We start from the raw sequence: 15,948 nt of genomic DNA, 5'->3' as shown, positions 1-15,948 counted from the left end.
CGGAGAAAGATAAGAATAGTCAACCAGGCGCGGAAAGATCTTGCTGAATTTTATCTGAGTTCCATATTTATTTTCTGGTTTTCCGGGGATTGTAGATGACGATAAAAAATTATATTATGTTCCTTTGTTTTTCTACTTAGAATTTTATTTGACAAACGTTTTTTTGCATAATCATCGAAGCGGGCTAATTTTATTCGCAATTGAATAAACGTTTCACATTATCGAACCACACCGATCACTGGAAAACCCATCGTTTTAATACTTTACTACAGCACCAACTCCACAAAGGACACTCGACACGGAAATGTGACGTGATAATAAGCGGCATACTTTTGCGTTATATACTGAACAAAAGCACAATTTTCCGTGAAAGCGACGATTAGTCTCGTCTGAATATAATGCCAAAGAACAACCAAGTTTCCATTAGATTTTCAACGGGTCGCGCGTTGACTACATCCGACATATTATACGTACCAGTACGCTGTAACGCCAGAAATAGATATATATATAAAGCCAGCAGTAACCGCAGCTTGTTTTCAAATCAATCAAAAATGTTGCGCGTTCTGCTGGCCATTTCTACCTGCTCTGTATCTTCTGGTAAGATATCACGAATTATTATTAAGCAAGGAAACCTACAATTCCAAATTAGACGCAGCGCTAAATCGTTTGCACGTTGTGTACATATGCATTGAATATAGATGAGGAAGGATATCGAAATAACCTCGGTGCGTACTTAGACTGGCATCTACATGCGACATGTTCTATAGGGCATAAGATAATGTTTAGTGCCGTCCGTTCGAACCGATTCTTTGGACAGATGTACGTACGTCTCGAGCAACTGTGTCAATATTTAATGTTAATGGTATCGCCGTAAATTCGTGACGTCATTCATCCCCGTTTAAGCTTATAACGCGGTGAAGGAAGTGCCGGAAGGACCCTCGTCATTCGTCTGCGTTGATGGATCCGAAATTCTTCTCGCCCGAGTCTGCGATGGAAAACCTGACTGCCATGACGTTTCCGATGAAACTCGAAAACTTTGTCGTCACGTCGTGTAAGAATTTCACCAATTGATAAATACAAATTCTAAATTTTGAATGCCGTATAATTTAGCACGCAATCGACCGTTGTGCTCCGCCCAAAGAATTTTGCAAAAATGCTAAATCTTTCAAGACAATTAGAAAAGGCAAAAATACCGACAAACAAAATATTGCTGCCTTTGTCACACGGTTTTTTCTGGCCATGTATTTATTTTTACCGTTTGAAAAATTCTGAGCGTTCGGTGCAGATGTCCAATCTCCACCTTCCGGTGTGCCTACGGAGCATGTATACCCCGGGGATCTCGATGTGATGGGATTGAAAATTGTGCGGACGGTAGCGACGAGACGCGCTGCAACGTAGCCGGAATTTGCACCGATCGTGAGTTTCAATGCGTCGATTCTCCCGAGTGCATTCCGCTAAAAGATATTTGCAACGGCTATTCGGACTGTCGGGATGGCAGCGACGAGAACGCCACAACTTGTCTCGGCCATCCGTGCCCATCGCACACCTATCACTGCTCTTACGGTGGATGCGTTCACCAGGAAGTCATGTGCGACGGTACCAAGGACTGCATCGATGCGACTGACGAAGACCCGGCTACTTGCAGAGCGATGAATTGCCGCGGCTCCGAATGCGAGGAATATAAGTGCAGGTACAGGAATCTCGTTGGACTCCATCGGTTGAAGTTTGCACAAGCTTCCGATTAAGCCTTTGAGTAGGAATACAAGACCGGTTCTGGATACATATTCCCATACCGACATTTACCGACACTTAGCCAAAACACAAACCTTTTTCTGGAATATTCGACGGTGGCGAATATCCCCACTCTGGCTGACTTGAATTCTAGAAAAAGGTTTGTGCCTTGGCTAAGTGTCGGTAAATGTCGGTATGGGAATCTGTATTCAGAACCGGCATTGTATACCTACTCTGTTCTCAACCTCTTCTACCAACAGCGATCAAGAATTCACCTGCGGAAGCGGTGGGCAGTGCATACCCAATAATAAAGTGTGCGATGGAAGTCACCAGTGTAGGGATGGTTCGGATGAAGACTTCGAACGGTGCAGCATGCACACGTAGGTATCTATCTGCTATCGAGCTGTTGGGGTTTCAGTATTGACAAGTTCCGACTTCCAAAGTACTTTTGACACCGTAAATATCCATCTGGTCAGGTGCCTACCAGGGTTCTTCCGGTGTTCCTACGGTGGTTGCATACCGGAGAGCAAAAAGTGTAACTTCGAGCAAAACTGTCACGATTGGAGCGACGAAGACGAGAAAATATGCGGCGTCAGTTTGCCGGAAGGAGCTTGCCGCTTGCCACCTACGAAACCTGGAACCCACTACAGAGTTTCAGGCTGTCCGGACTGTCGACCAGGCGAAGTTGTCGCGGAATTAACGAAGCTCGAATACTTCTGCGACATCGAAGGATCCCTCGAAGGCCCCGGCACAGTCTTCTGCGAAGACAACGAATGGACACCTTCGATCCCAACGTGTCCCACGGGTCAGCTTTTCTTCATTTTACATCACTCCTGCGGGCATATTATCGCGGAACAATAGTAGTCGGAATTTTTCAGAAAGTGGGAGTATAACTTGCCCACCTTTAGCTGCGCCTGGTGCGATTAAAAGGTGCGAAGTGAAATGGGGTCCTCGTGAAGGATGGATACCTTGCGATCGTTACGTTCCTGTAGGCACTCAGGCTTTCTTGGAATGTCCAATTTACTACGAACCCGAAGCCGGAGCATCTCACGCTACGTGTTTGCATGACGGGACATGGAGTCGAAAGCATCTTAGCTGTAAACCGGAGTGCGGAAATCGAGATCTGTCGGGTAAAATTCTTCAGGCGAACAATTAATGATCAATCCTCACAGCTCGGTTCAATGGCTTTTCGGTATTTCATTCCCATGGTATTTTCAGTTCTGCCATTGATAGTTAACGGATGGGAGGCGTCTTTGAGCGATCATCTTCCGTGGCATGCTGCATTATTTTCATTCGAGAATGGAAAGCCGAGTTTTTTCTGCGGCGGAACTCTGATCGCGGAACGTTTGGTTCTCACGGCTGGCCATTGCGTGTGGCAGAGCGATGTTGATCTCTTGAAAGTCGTCCTCTGTGGTTTCTCGAGCGATTTCGATGGCCAAGGAGAAGATACGCAGGTCTTCGATGTAGAAAATATCGAATTGCAGTATTCCTATCAGGACCGCGAAGGAAACTACGGCTCGGACCTTGCTATATTGGTCCTGAAAAAACCGGTGGTAATTAATTCGTGCGTCAAACCAGTCTGCATTGATTGGACCGATGCCAATGACGTGGTACAAAGAGACGGTGCTATTGGACTGGTGATCGGTGAGTTTACGAGCAAACGAAAGCTCTGATAAAATGTTCAGAGTTTCGTCACTGAAATGGGCGCGAGATTTTTTCGAGTCAATCGACGGTTGAAGTTCGTTTCAAGACATAATCAATCTTCGTAAATCAGTTTGAACGCGAACCTCCTCAAAAATGAAATTACCTTAGTTATGAAAACAATCGGAGGAGTATGAAAGTGGAGCTTAGTCCTTATTTATATTGCAGGCATGGGAATAACCGAAAACGACACGTTCGGTGCGTCGCTTAGGATGGCGTCCGTGGAGATAGTTTCAAACGAAAAGTGTTACCAAAAGCAAAAGAGGGATTTCCGGAAGTACATAACGTACACATCGTTCTGTGCGGGATGGGGAAACGGAACGGGGGTCTGCAACGGGGATAGCGGCGGCGGTTTGTTTCTTCCTAAGCCAAATTCTACGCGCTGGGAAATACACGGCGTTGTTTCGATCAGCCCGAGACGTTTAGGAACCAGCTTTTGCGACCCAAATTATTACACCATATTCACAAAGGTGACCGTCTTTTCTTCGCCACGACAATCCATCAATTTGTTCTGAGATTATGGGAATAATCGCAATCTTTGTTTTATCATTTTTTGATTTTCTTTAGGTTTCGGCCTACGCTACGTGGATTAAAAAATATATCGACAATACACCTGTGATTGGTCCATCCAATTTATCAGACTTTCCGAATCATGATACGATTGGATAGTATCCTTCTATTTTCGAGAAATCATTTCTGGAGTCCTATCTCGACAGTGAAAAAGTATATGTTACATTGAACGAACCATTTTTGTAGTTACTCTTATTGTTAGTTACGTCTATAAATATCGAATTATGTATGATTCAAATAAGGGAAATTATTATGCAAACAATAATTCGACATAACATCTTTTTTTTAATCTTCATTTCCTCTTTTTTTTTTTGAACTTGCGTGTAAATAATAATTGACGTATGATAATTATTTTTTAAATATTTTTTCTCACTTCAAAAACAAGCTATAACATCAACAACCGTAACAACCAAGATTATCAGATATCTATTTATATATTAATATTTCAATTATTTTAAACGTTCCAAATTTTTTCTTATGTGCATATTTATATTGTGTATCATGTACATGCCTGCTCACTGTCCCGACTCACAGTTTATCAATTATTATTTATTAATTGAAAAAAAATATCGAAAGTAACATGCTTCAATTATTACGTGCAAGTTAACCATATGAAACGCTGGAAAACAATTTTCACTTGGTAAAAAGAAATGAAGCATATCTACTTGAAAAATCGGCCCCGATTAGTTCGGCGATAAGAAATATTTATTAACGCAAAGAAACTGTTAATAGATAGGATAGTGGAATCTGTAGGAAGAAAGTGAGTAAGTAAAACTAAAATCAATCTCAGACAGACTGACCGACAAGATATATCGCGATGTATTTGGGTAAAAAAAAAGTTCTCAAGTGACGTCTTGACAAAGTTATCACAAATTTTAAACCACTAAAAAATGTAAACAATAATAATAATGATAATCATAATAATAATAGTAGTAGTAGTAGTAGTAGTAGTAGTAATAAAAACAATAGTAATAATAATAATGAAATAAGGAAGGAAATATATTCACTGTAATTACACAGCACCAAATAATCCACTTAATAATCGTTTTCCTTAGTCTGTTTGGCAAGTAAAAGTTTAAATGGTAAATTAATTAACAACCTGATGCATTCGTGAAAATATGAAGAGAATATCGGATTCCCTGCGTCATTTAATCACTCCATATTCTGTCTCAATTCTGCTAATCATTACTACATGTGATGAAAAATGTATTTATTGTGTGTTTTATTGCATATTGCAACTAAATTATTTAATGTAATATGGGAGAATGATTCTGTACTTGTATCAATCATAGAGAAAAATACAACGCATAGCTCTATAGCAGCTAAGAAACTCCTCACAGTACTGGTTTGCTTCCAACATTAAATAATTCTAATCCAAATGGATGAATTGATTATTTATCCAAGTGTGAATTTAAAATTCGCAAGAATTTGAATTCTGTGTTTTTCCTTCCAATAAATAGAATCAAAGTATTCTTATACGTTTTTTTTTTTAATGTTAATAGCGTATAAAACTATTTCGAAATGAATCGTTGATATTTCGGTCCAATCATTAATTTAGCTAACGCGTAATAATTTATATACGAAGAAATGTAAAACACGTGTACATGTCGGTCATATTTTTCAAAATATATTAATTTAAAGTTTGGTAAAAGTGTATAAAATTTTTCCTATCGTTATATTTACGAAAAATATAATCAAAGGTCGCGTAACTAAGATCCTTTTACTTGGGAGAAAAAATGAGGCGCGACCACGTTTAAAATACAAGATGAATAACATCCGATCGTCACACCTAGGTTTATGAATTTCGTATATTACACATAGATAATAAAAGTCGAAGGTTATATTCATATCTATATATGAGTATATTCCTTTTTTTCTTCGCTTTTTTCGACTTCGCGAGATTTATCAATCTCCTAAATTGTGCAAGCAAAACTGAGAATACGAATAATGATATAATACTTTCGAAAAGAAAGTATAATTAGTAGTATCACGTATACTCGTATGTAAGTGTGTATGTAATATTTGTATATGTGGCTGCAGGCTACACTGTGTTCAATTTATTTCATACTATATATATATATATATATATATATTTAAGGATCTATTTCTTTTCATATTTTTGTTGTTTGTTACAATAATATGTTCATAATAATATTAATAGTAGTAATAGTAGTAGTAGTAGTAGTAGTATTAATAATAATAATAATAACGACTATGCACTCTTACACGATATTATTTAATGATATCTTCATTTACATCATTCACAAAGTTCACAGCAGACTGACTTTGTGTATATAGTCCGTTGTGTAGTCCAGTTAACGTTACATATCAAGTTCTGAACGTAAATTTGTGTAACTCCGGCTCCTAATGCTCAAACTCTCATTGTCAGAATCACCCGCCACTGCACACTATTCCAGCATTGCCACAAACAGGTTTTAAGGCCGCGGTCCACACTTACACTACACTCTTTGTGGCCAATACAAAACTTTGATATAGGGCATGTATGTTATATTGGAATAAAAAGGACGAAAACTAGTAGCACATTCCAATGTACGGAAGCATACCAACTATGCATCAATTAACATCCATATTACTTTAATTATACCTACGAGTTGACTGCCACATGGCTCTGTATTCTCAATCGTATTTCAGTAGTTTCTTTTCTTCGTCATTAATATACGATCCGTTCTTTCATTCCATTCTCTCTGCTTCTATGTCAAGCTAACTAATACACATTCGTTTTAAAGTAATGAAATACATTGAAAGCGCTTGTTTTATCGAAGTGCACTGAATTTAAAAACCAAATCTCACATTTTTTCTGCAGTCAATATGGTTATCCAAATTTTTCATCCAAAATATTTCGTAGCATTTATGTATTATTATCTTTGTGATCAAACTTTACATTTCTTTAACGAATAATTTTGCAATTTATCGCACAAACAGTTTTAGAGAAGTTATTGATTTATTTGATTAGTAATCACTCAGGGTAGCGCCAATTTTACTGAAATAAAGTTCCCCGACTTTTCACGAATTACTAAATTCCATGACTAATCTCAGTCTGTCGCCACCCTGTCACTGAGTTACGGGTGGTAACACAGCGCTTATATAAACAATGTTTATACGCAATGCTGAATGTACATAGGCACTATAGGCAAAGTTAAAAAAAAAGTCAAAGAATATTACTCAATTGTCAAAGACGTCAATTTACATTTATAAAATTTAGATCACTGTCTCACCACATTCATGTACGTTTACATTTCAAATGATTTGATCAATTTTCTGTAGTTTAGAAGCATAAAAATAACTCATTCAATCTGTCAGACGACGTAATAAAACATACTTAGAAGAAACAGAAGGTAGCTACTGTTTTAACATGTCCTGTCGAACCATGGATATGGATGTGTAAAAAAAAAAATTACGTTACGCGCCGAATTTAAATACCAAAATAGCATTAGAAGAGATAGGTGGAAACAATTACAACGGATTACTTGAAATTAAAATTCACTGGATATATGTGTATGTATCTGTCTATAGTATTGTTATTATCCCACCACTGAGCTTGATAAAACGGCACGCTACATTCAGTGACCGGAAATTAAAAATTCAGACGTGAATTTAAATAGGATGCCAACTCGCAGAGAGCCATTGTAAGATCGCAGTATTAATACACCGTTACTATACTTATTATGTATATATCTAAAACGAAAATACCATCACAATTCATAGTTACACTCACACACACGCACAGTCAAGCATTTGGCGGGTAAAAATTTTGTCACACCGGTCATAACCTAGGTGACCGAGCCACTACGAAGTCATCATATCACTGACTGAATTTGCAGACATATTGGGACCCTTGAGAAAGTCGTTTATATCTCTCCTGAACATTGATAGATTCTGTGTAAACCTGAGAACCAAAAAGTCACAAAAGCGTTATGTAAATAAGAAGAGTCGAATCCATACTACAGACTTTTTTCTATAAATACGTCAAACACTGAAAACCAAAAGATTCACCTGTCTCTATTTTTGGTCAGTAGATTTCTCTCGATACCATCCATTAGGTTTTCGAACCACTGCGCCATGGCACCTTGTTTGTCAACCGGTTGACTCCTAATTATGTTCTGTCGCAATTGGTTGAAATACTGAAAACAAAGTATACGATTTTCACCTTCTTCTATGATATAAAGCCAATAGGGCATCACTAGAGGAGCAAACGGTAGTTTACAAATTTTATAGAAAGGTATTTTTACCTCTTCGTTTAAGAGTATTAAACCCAAGAGGGGTCTGGACATACTCCATTGGTTTCTACAATCTTCAAACATTATCACGTTCAATACTGTGCTCAGTATTTGCTGAAGAATTCCGGGGTGCTGTTCCAAAACTTGTAAAAACAATTCGCCCCCACCTGGTACCGAGGCACTTTTTTTCCCAGGGTAAACGCCGGCTACAATAAAAAAGCATTTTCGGAACAACTATTTGCGGAGAGTTTAACTGGAAGAAGCCAGTGATTGGCAACAAAAGCAAATTTGTCTTCATTCTCTTGAATAATAAGTTTATGCTGGAGTGTCAAGTTGTATTTTCCTTCAAATAAGTTTCCCCTTACCTTTTTGATACAGCTGTTTGAACAAGTATGACACAATGTGATCTAGCGTTGCGCAGCAACCAGTGCAAACCATAGTGTCTGTAACACAAGCAAATCTCTTCTATCAGACAAGTGTGATAAACGGATAAATAGTTTAGCGGCATACGCATCAAAAGATACAATTGATACCTTGATAAAATAATGAAAACAATGATCACAAAGCATATAAGCACCTACCTTTAACAATTTTGTCACAACGAAAATCCAATTAATGAAAATACTTGTTATTCGTGTAGATACAGGACGAAAAGAGTATAATTAGAATTTTCGGTGATCCATAGCATACGCGTGTGAAAGTTTATTGGTAAATTTGTAACTCCGTATAACGATTAGCGTTGACTGAGATAAGCCCTTTAATTTTGTAATCAATGCTTGTGATCGTTCTCTTTGAAAGCCTGAATTTCCGACTACAAAGGCGGAATCCATGATATAAATTATTTTTTCGATTGAATTACGTAGACGGAAAGGCAAACTTTTAACATGTCAACTTGGATACGGTTATTCCATGCTCTTTTCGTTAGTAAATTAGTGGTCGAGGCTACTAGGATAAAAAAAAAAAGAAAGAATAACAAAATTGGAGAAAACATGTAAATTAAAAATATTAATGAAATTTCCAGCTGTGCGGCTGACTACATGTGCTAGACCCAGTGTTCTTTCGCAATATATACGATAATTTTCTTCAACTCATTCCACAGTATACTGATAACATATGATTAACATTAATGTGACAGATATAATGCTTTAAAAGAAATAATATATGGCATTTCTAAGCGTTAGATTTTAATAATGCTTCTCGAAGCAGCAGTGTTCATAAATTTTTTGGTGAAATAAAAAGGGTCTAGTTTCTACACGCTCCAATCCTCTCTCAGTGCCAACGGTTTTAAAGTAATTAATTTCATTCGTTTGAATCGATTATGGAGCAGTGACTTTAAGCATCCGTTTGAAATTGATGTTTCCTGTTTGGTCAAAATTATTATTGCTTGTTGCCAACAACTATAATACCCAGATGCAAGTCCACATTCCAAGCGACAATGCAAAAGCACATGACATACGCTTTAGACAAACGATTTTTCCAATAATTAGTATCTACTTTATACTCCTAGCCAAAAACTCTTGAATAAATAAAAGTTTTATTAAATAGGACTGGAATCCTGTCTAAGGTAGACTCTTATTGATAGCACCATGAGTTCACGGCATCGAGGATTTAGAGAGAGTAGCAATAAGGTATGATCAGCCGCACAGACCTGTGTAGGAGTCTTTTAGCGCACCTAGTGCCGTAAGGCCTTCGCTGATCGATGATAAGATGTACAGGAATACCCTGGGCTCCAGTGTTGACAAAAAAGCCATATGATCCTGCGCTAGGCATTCGAGGAGCACATAATATGTAGCCGATAGTTTAGGGTAGTCCTGGAATGAAAAATCGTAGGTGTGAAATTTAATAATTAAAATAACGTCAGTCTTGGCATTGGATTTCATAGCAAGAAATCTTCAATAACATCGTTTCGAATCACTGAACATTTTTGGTCATAGAAATAAGATTGTTTCATAAAATACTCACCAACAAATCGCTTTGCGGTATGCTAAGTAATAGTTTGACGAATGTATTGAGGGCATTGTCAAGGGCTTCGTCGCCGTACAATCTAAACACTCCGAAGTTAACGTAACTTCCACACAAAGCTGCTTTCAGCATACTGAAGCAAATACTTATTCCTTTGAGCTTCAACGGGTAAATCTGATCTTTTGGTACTTCGACATTCAATATGTGGTTACCGTAACTACATATAACTTTGCTAGCTTCACGGAAAAGCAATATACCATTTGGCGACGATACATCAAACTGTAGTCGCTGGGTTCTGTTTTGTACTAACTCAGCAAACAGCTTCAGGACCGGCGTGGTCACTTGTGGTTCGTGATGCCATAACTCTACTGCATGTAGTAATATTGGTGTGTAATTCGGATAACTGAATTTTCGTTGAGAAAAATATCAAGTTTCATTTCTGTTAGGGATTAGAATGTGAGAAGGATGACCATAAACTAAACAAAGATGTTCAATAATGGAGTAGAAATGCAAAGAAGGATACATCCAATCAAATAACATCATGTACGAAGGTTTTGTGTTGAAGGCATAAGCAAGACCCCGAAGATCTCTGGCGAGCCCAATTAGTGCCTTTTTGGCTTCCTCAGCAGCAAATAATGGAGTGTCTGCAGCACCCATGAGTCGACCGAGGCTCTCAAGTGCAGCTGTGATAGTTTTTTTTTTTTACAGTAATTTTTAATTCGGAAGTAAAACACTATTGAAATATAGACTGGACTGTACAGCTTAATATAGACGTTTTGACATTATTCTGATACCTGTGAGTGGTAGCATGAAAGTATGAAACCTTTCTTCATCCTCTCCCAGATCGACCATTAGCAATCTACCAAGGGAAGTGTAAAACATTGATCTACATCGCATTTCAGAAACAGCGACACTGTTTCCTAAAAATGGAAAATGTTCACTCTGAAAAAGTAACGGAAAATAGATTAGTAATGCAGAAGATGACCACATAATTCAAAGGGTGTTTGTCGTTCATATGAGGCGTGTTTTACCATGGCTTTTACCTAGCATGAAGAATAAGCTCATTGGTATGAAAAAGTTTATTCTTACCGTGTGATTATTCAGCATAAATTGAACCTCTTCTAATTTAACCAGTTTCCTTACACAACTGTATCCTACCGAGAGGTCGTTAAGAAGCTGCAAGGTCTTAGAAATAATTTGTTCACTTCGTCCCCAGTACTTTAAATTTGTTATTCTGTAACGAAAATAGTATATCGTGGAGAGATAAGCGCTGTGTTCTGTTGGAAAATTGAAAAAGCACAGAGCAATAACTACTCACATTTTTCTAATGAATACACTAAGAACCATGGCCTCGTCATTAAGCCCCAAAACATCTGACAGTCTTCTATAAACTTTGGAATTTTTCTGTACTTGATCACCTACGTATATTTTTCTAAACTGTTCAAAGAAACTGAGCATAGCTAGCTCTAGTTTTTCGCAGCCACCCTGCGCCAGTCTAGAATCGGTCAAGTTCATGAGCTGAAGAACTCTGCATACCAGTTCTCCATCCATTGCGTCATGTTCATCGTTACTGTGGAATGACACCCGTCCTCCAATAGCACTACCTATACCATTGTTATGAGTTTATGTACTAGCACGTTCATAGACAAATGATTTTGCAGGAACATGTATATCAAGAGACCAATTTGTACACGATGAGATGCTGAATTTGATATATTAATATTATTATTACTATTAATTGCATTCAACAGCAAGGTAAAGCTAAGCTGTGCTAAATATGTATGATAATCCTTCAACTAATACCTGACTGATGTGAATCTTACCGATAATATAGACAAGCCACGTGAGCTGTCCCTCTTGTATCGTGATCTCAATCTGTTGAGCAGGCGAAGCTGTTTGAGCCATGAGTTCTTGATAGGTTCTTGCTGCTTGATCGAACAACTGGACCAAAAGGGTGCAGGTCTTTTGGTATTCACATCTCCCGATTACAGATAATTGCTCGAGCTGCTGCTGCACCATTCCTAAATCATCGAGCGGATCCTCTAATCCTTCTCTTACTACTACGGCTACAGATTCTAATCTCGAGGTGATGTAAGCGTTTGAGACTTCTGGAGTGTAGGTTTCTAGCAGGTGAGGTTCCGTCGCTTTGACATAAGGTACCGAAGCTACCATTCTTTGCCAAAGACTCAAAAGATAGTGAACACTGTTAGGTGCGAATTGCCACATTTGCAGGCTTTGTACGGTAAACTTAGCTATCAGTTGTATAGCTTCTGGGTAGTTCTCTACCATTACCAATTCTCCGAGTTGATAGTTGCTTTTCAAACGGGCTAGTAATCTACAGAATTCGTGATAGTTTTCTGGGTCACTCAATCCCTGTGGATTTTGTAAAATATGCTTCACTCCATTTACCAGATGCGTCAAGAACTTGGCTCTCTCGGTGTTTGAGAACAGACTCCTTCTCACCGATGCTATTTGTACCAGGCACGAAAGTGCCAGCGAAGATAAAGTGTTGGGTAGACTGTGGTAGAGATCAAAAAATAACTTTAATGTCGTGAAATCTAAAAACGCTGGCCTCCAACTGGTCGGTATTTGAACAGTACAAAGATCATCGGAACTTTCGTCGGTTGATGTTCCGATAAAATCGAACGTCAAGCAATTCTGTGCAAGCCTTAGAAGTTGTGTCATCAAACCGTGCTGTGATAGGAAAAATACTCAATATTAGAGAGAAACTGAATCTAGAAACGATGTCAATGCTAAGTTCAATTTTTATGTACCTGTGCTTCATCACTGAAATTCAAACTTTTACAATTTTCACGGGCAGTGCTCAGTAATGAGCAGGAGAGCCGGAAGATTTCAAATAGCTGAGAATCTCTGAAGCTGCTGGCTATTTTACGATGTTTTGTAAATGACCGATTCACATCTACTTCGGATATTTGATTCATTTCACATGTCAACTGCGAAAGCAGCTGCACTCCTATCATACAATGCTCTACTGACCCCTAGACGATGAAACATTCAAATAGTTCACTTAGTCCAAAGGAATGAGTCGGTAGTTCAAGTCCAAGGTAAAAATTATGAATAGAACAAACCTGGAGAAATTTTGTAATATCAGTAACAACATTCCTAAACACATATTCCTCTTTATCAGAGTCAAACCATCCGAGCTTTGATATCCTGGCAAACAGGGTTACCAGAGCTTGTATAACAAAATTAGGTAGCTTGGGTTGGGTTGCCAAGTAGTTGAGAACATAATTTCCTGAAAGAAAAGCCCGTCATTTTGTCAAATAGGTTTTTCCTCAAATGATTTATCACTCTACTCACGTATGTCCAGTCTGTGCTGCAAACTGAGCCCCTGCGACGGTCGCGATACCAATTTAGCCAGAGTCGTAGCAGCCAATAATTGAGCATAGGCTGAATCCCCGCGATCTAGGAGCAGCTGACACTTAGTCAAGGTATCGGGCGCGTTTTGAAAACCGACTAAAGCCTTTTCTGCCTCTGCACGATGTCCCGAGTCGTGGGACTCGTACAGCTGTTTGCACAGCAACTCCAGCTGCCGTACTTCCTGTACGTGATTCATTCTTATGATGATCTTAAGCAATCTTGGATCGTTTGTTAATTTGATAAAGTATCATATTTTCACTCGTTGTCGGTTGTTTGTGTTTATAAATGACGTTTATTAAATCGTCATCTTTAGTTAATTTATATTGTTATTTAGTATACTTTAGCAGTTGCATGGGGGCGGGTAGAGGTAAACATCACCAATTCAAGATCCCCAACTTTTGTTTATTGTCTACATCAACAGTCATTAATTAATATATCAAATTTATGTAGTTTATCAACGTGTCTAGTATTCAAACCTTCAGGCTTCGGTTTTTATAAGTTCACTAACATTTTTAGACTGTGCAATTCAGGCATGGAGACTGTGCGGTCACAGGCCCATTTCCATTTTATGTATTCTGGAAAATGCTTATTATTGAACACACAATTCAGTACAAAAACGTTAAAAAGCAATTCTCCAATTACTAATGTACTCATTGATGCATGCCGAATAGAAATAATAATAAACATACAGGTTAAATTATCCTCAGTGAAAACGTGAAAATATTAATAATTTTTACGTGATAAATTGTGAAATTTGTCACAAATGCATTATATTCCTGTTATGCTTTTTCCGAATATATTTGAATTTAAATTTACTTTGATTGTTACAACTAGTTTATTACGATATACCCGCAAGTTTAAACGAACAATGTAAATTCAGCTAGAAGAGCAATTATCAATCAACATTTCATGACAAAAAAATGCCGCTAAACAAACTGTGAACAACAACTTGATACAAATCGCTCCTCTAACAGTATGCTCTGTTGAAAGTCGATAAAATTTAGTACCGATTGTGCCGAAACACCGAATTCTGTCCCTTCTAGACAAAGGTTAGTGAAAATTTTCGCTTCTTCGTAAACGGTGTTTCTAGGTTATGACTGTTTTACGTTCACCAGCGATAGTAGGTAATATTTTGAAACAAAAGAAAACAAACATTGCATAGGCCGCCGTTTAAGTGCAGACGAGCTTCTGTTGATTAGTGTGTAATAAAAGGTGATTGCAGACTGGAGAGCACAAGGATCGTTGAAAGGGATTATATGCCACCTTTCGGTCGTAAAAGATTCTATCGATTAAACATCGTTTGATTGTTTAAAAGAGGAATTTCAACGCTGTTAATATCGCAACGATACCGTATCTCACGCGACGCGTTGTCACCGACGGTCCTTTAACGCTTTGCTATACAATGTTTTGATTGACACTGCACTGGGTTGGGGCTCGACTTGCGTCCGGCTAAACCAGTCGACAGAGTTTCATCAATTACGCACAATTTACGGTGTAAAAAACATTTCGATTACGGTCCGCGGTCGGTTCTCTTTTACCAACGATTAACAACTCGACGTCTGGCGCGTGTATTTATCGCAACGATTTGTCAACTTATTGCATAGTAGCGCCAGCCAGTTTATATATTTTGATTGAGAACTCACCTGTTCATCCGCCATTTTTCCAGCTTTGCATTTCTACTACTGAAAGGCTCGATCACATGCGACGATAAACCCGAAGTACGGGGGATGCCGCGAGCGAGCGTCCGAGCGTTAGTCTTCGGTAAACGCACGAGAGCATCGCTAGCCCGCTCTTCTCTTCCCCTCGGATTCGTTCTCTGGAACAAACTGGCAGCGACACCTTTGCACGGTAAGCCTTACAAGGGTAAATTTACGCTTTTGCAAATTCTTCCTATTCGTGTTTATTGTATGAAAAATTGAAACGTACGTGTAGACGAACGTCGTTTACAAATTTATAGGCATAACAAGTCTTCCGGTCATCGTCGTTTAGAGTACATGGTTCAGGGTGAGTTTTAAATTTCTTTCGAAAAAAATCGAAGTCAACGGTCCGTTTGAATTTCATTGGACAATAACGACGAGCATAACGATTGCGTCGCAAATTTTCTCACCACCTAATGAGATAAAACAATATGAGTCTTGTCGACCTTGACGCAGGGTCGATTTTTTTGCTGTCCATATCCAAACGACGATCAATTTTTTTTAAATGTCTCCTTGCTCGAAATCAGTTTGATTCGTACTTAGCTCAAAAATGAAAAAAATTGTAATAAATACGAGAAGGGAGTATGACCACGGGTTCTTACAGTAATTTGGTAAAGCTTTGTGCCAGGTAGTAATTCGCTGACAATCGGTGTTCGTGTATTCCCTTA

At 38.4% G+C, this 15,948-nt stretch overlaps 2 protein-coding genes across 8 annotated transcripts; one reads left to right on the top strand and one right to left on the bottom strand.

Moving 5' to 3' along the window:
* The first annotated feature begins 201 nt into the window (after positions 1-201).
* On the top strand, positions 202-7,401 carry LOC124221692 (modular serine protease-like). Its single transcript, XM_046631927.2, has 9 exons — positions 202-597; positions 904-1,051; positions 1,286-1,690; positions 1,992-2,111; positions 2,208-2,536; positions 2,610-2,861; positions 2,950-3,375; positions 3,601-3,902; positions 4,000-7,401. Exons 1-9 carry the CDS (start codon positions 399-401, stop codon positions 4,099-4,101), a joined length of 2,283 nt encoding a protein of 760 aa, XP_046487883.1. The 5' UTR covers positions 202-398; the 3' UTR covers positions 4,102-7,401.
* Ranbp16 (Ran-binding protein 16) lies at positions 6,220-15,366 on the bottom strand. 7 transcript variants are annotated; one of them, XM_069137129.1, is made up of 15 exons: positions 15,227-15,366; positions 13,524-14,158; positions 13,292-13,458; positions 12,977-13,201; positions 12,026-12,896; positions 11,521-11,806; positions 11,292-11,436; positions 10,997-11,144; positions 10,726-10,885; positions 10,203-10,605; positions 9,889-10,051; positions 8,606-8,683; positions 8,253-8,446; positions 8,017-8,144; positions 6,220-7,909 (listed from the first exon to the last, which is right to left on the bottom strand). In XM_069137129.1, the coding sequence occupies exons 2-15, from the start codon at positions 13,777-13,779 to the stop codon at positions 7,810-7,812; spliced, it is 3,324 nt and encodes a 1,107-aa protein (XP_068993230.1). In that variant the 5' UTR covers positions 13,780-14,158; positions 15,227-15,366; the 3' UTR covers positions 6,220-7,809. The 7 variants fall into 7 exon arrangements, with proteins under 7 accessions (XP_068993230.1, XP_068993235.1, XP_046487880.1 ...); XM_069137134.1 differs by having other exon boundaries at positions 9,913-10,051; XM_046631924.2 differs by having other exon boundaries at positions 13,524-13,764; positions 15,227-15,341.
* Positions 15,367-15,948: the final 582 nt, after the last annotated feature.

This window comes from Neodiprion pinetum, chromosome 6 (assembly GCF_021155775.2).
Source record: "Neodiprion pinetum isolate iyNeoPine1 chromosome 6, iyNeoPine1.2, whole genome shotgun sequence".
Lineage (NCBI taxonomy): Eukaryota > Metazoa > Arthropoda > Insecta > Hymenoptera > Diprionidae > Neodiprion > Neodiprion pinetum.
The sequence above is the reverse complement of the archived record's forward strand: the minus strand, read 5'-3'. Positions and strand labels throughout refer to the sequence as shown.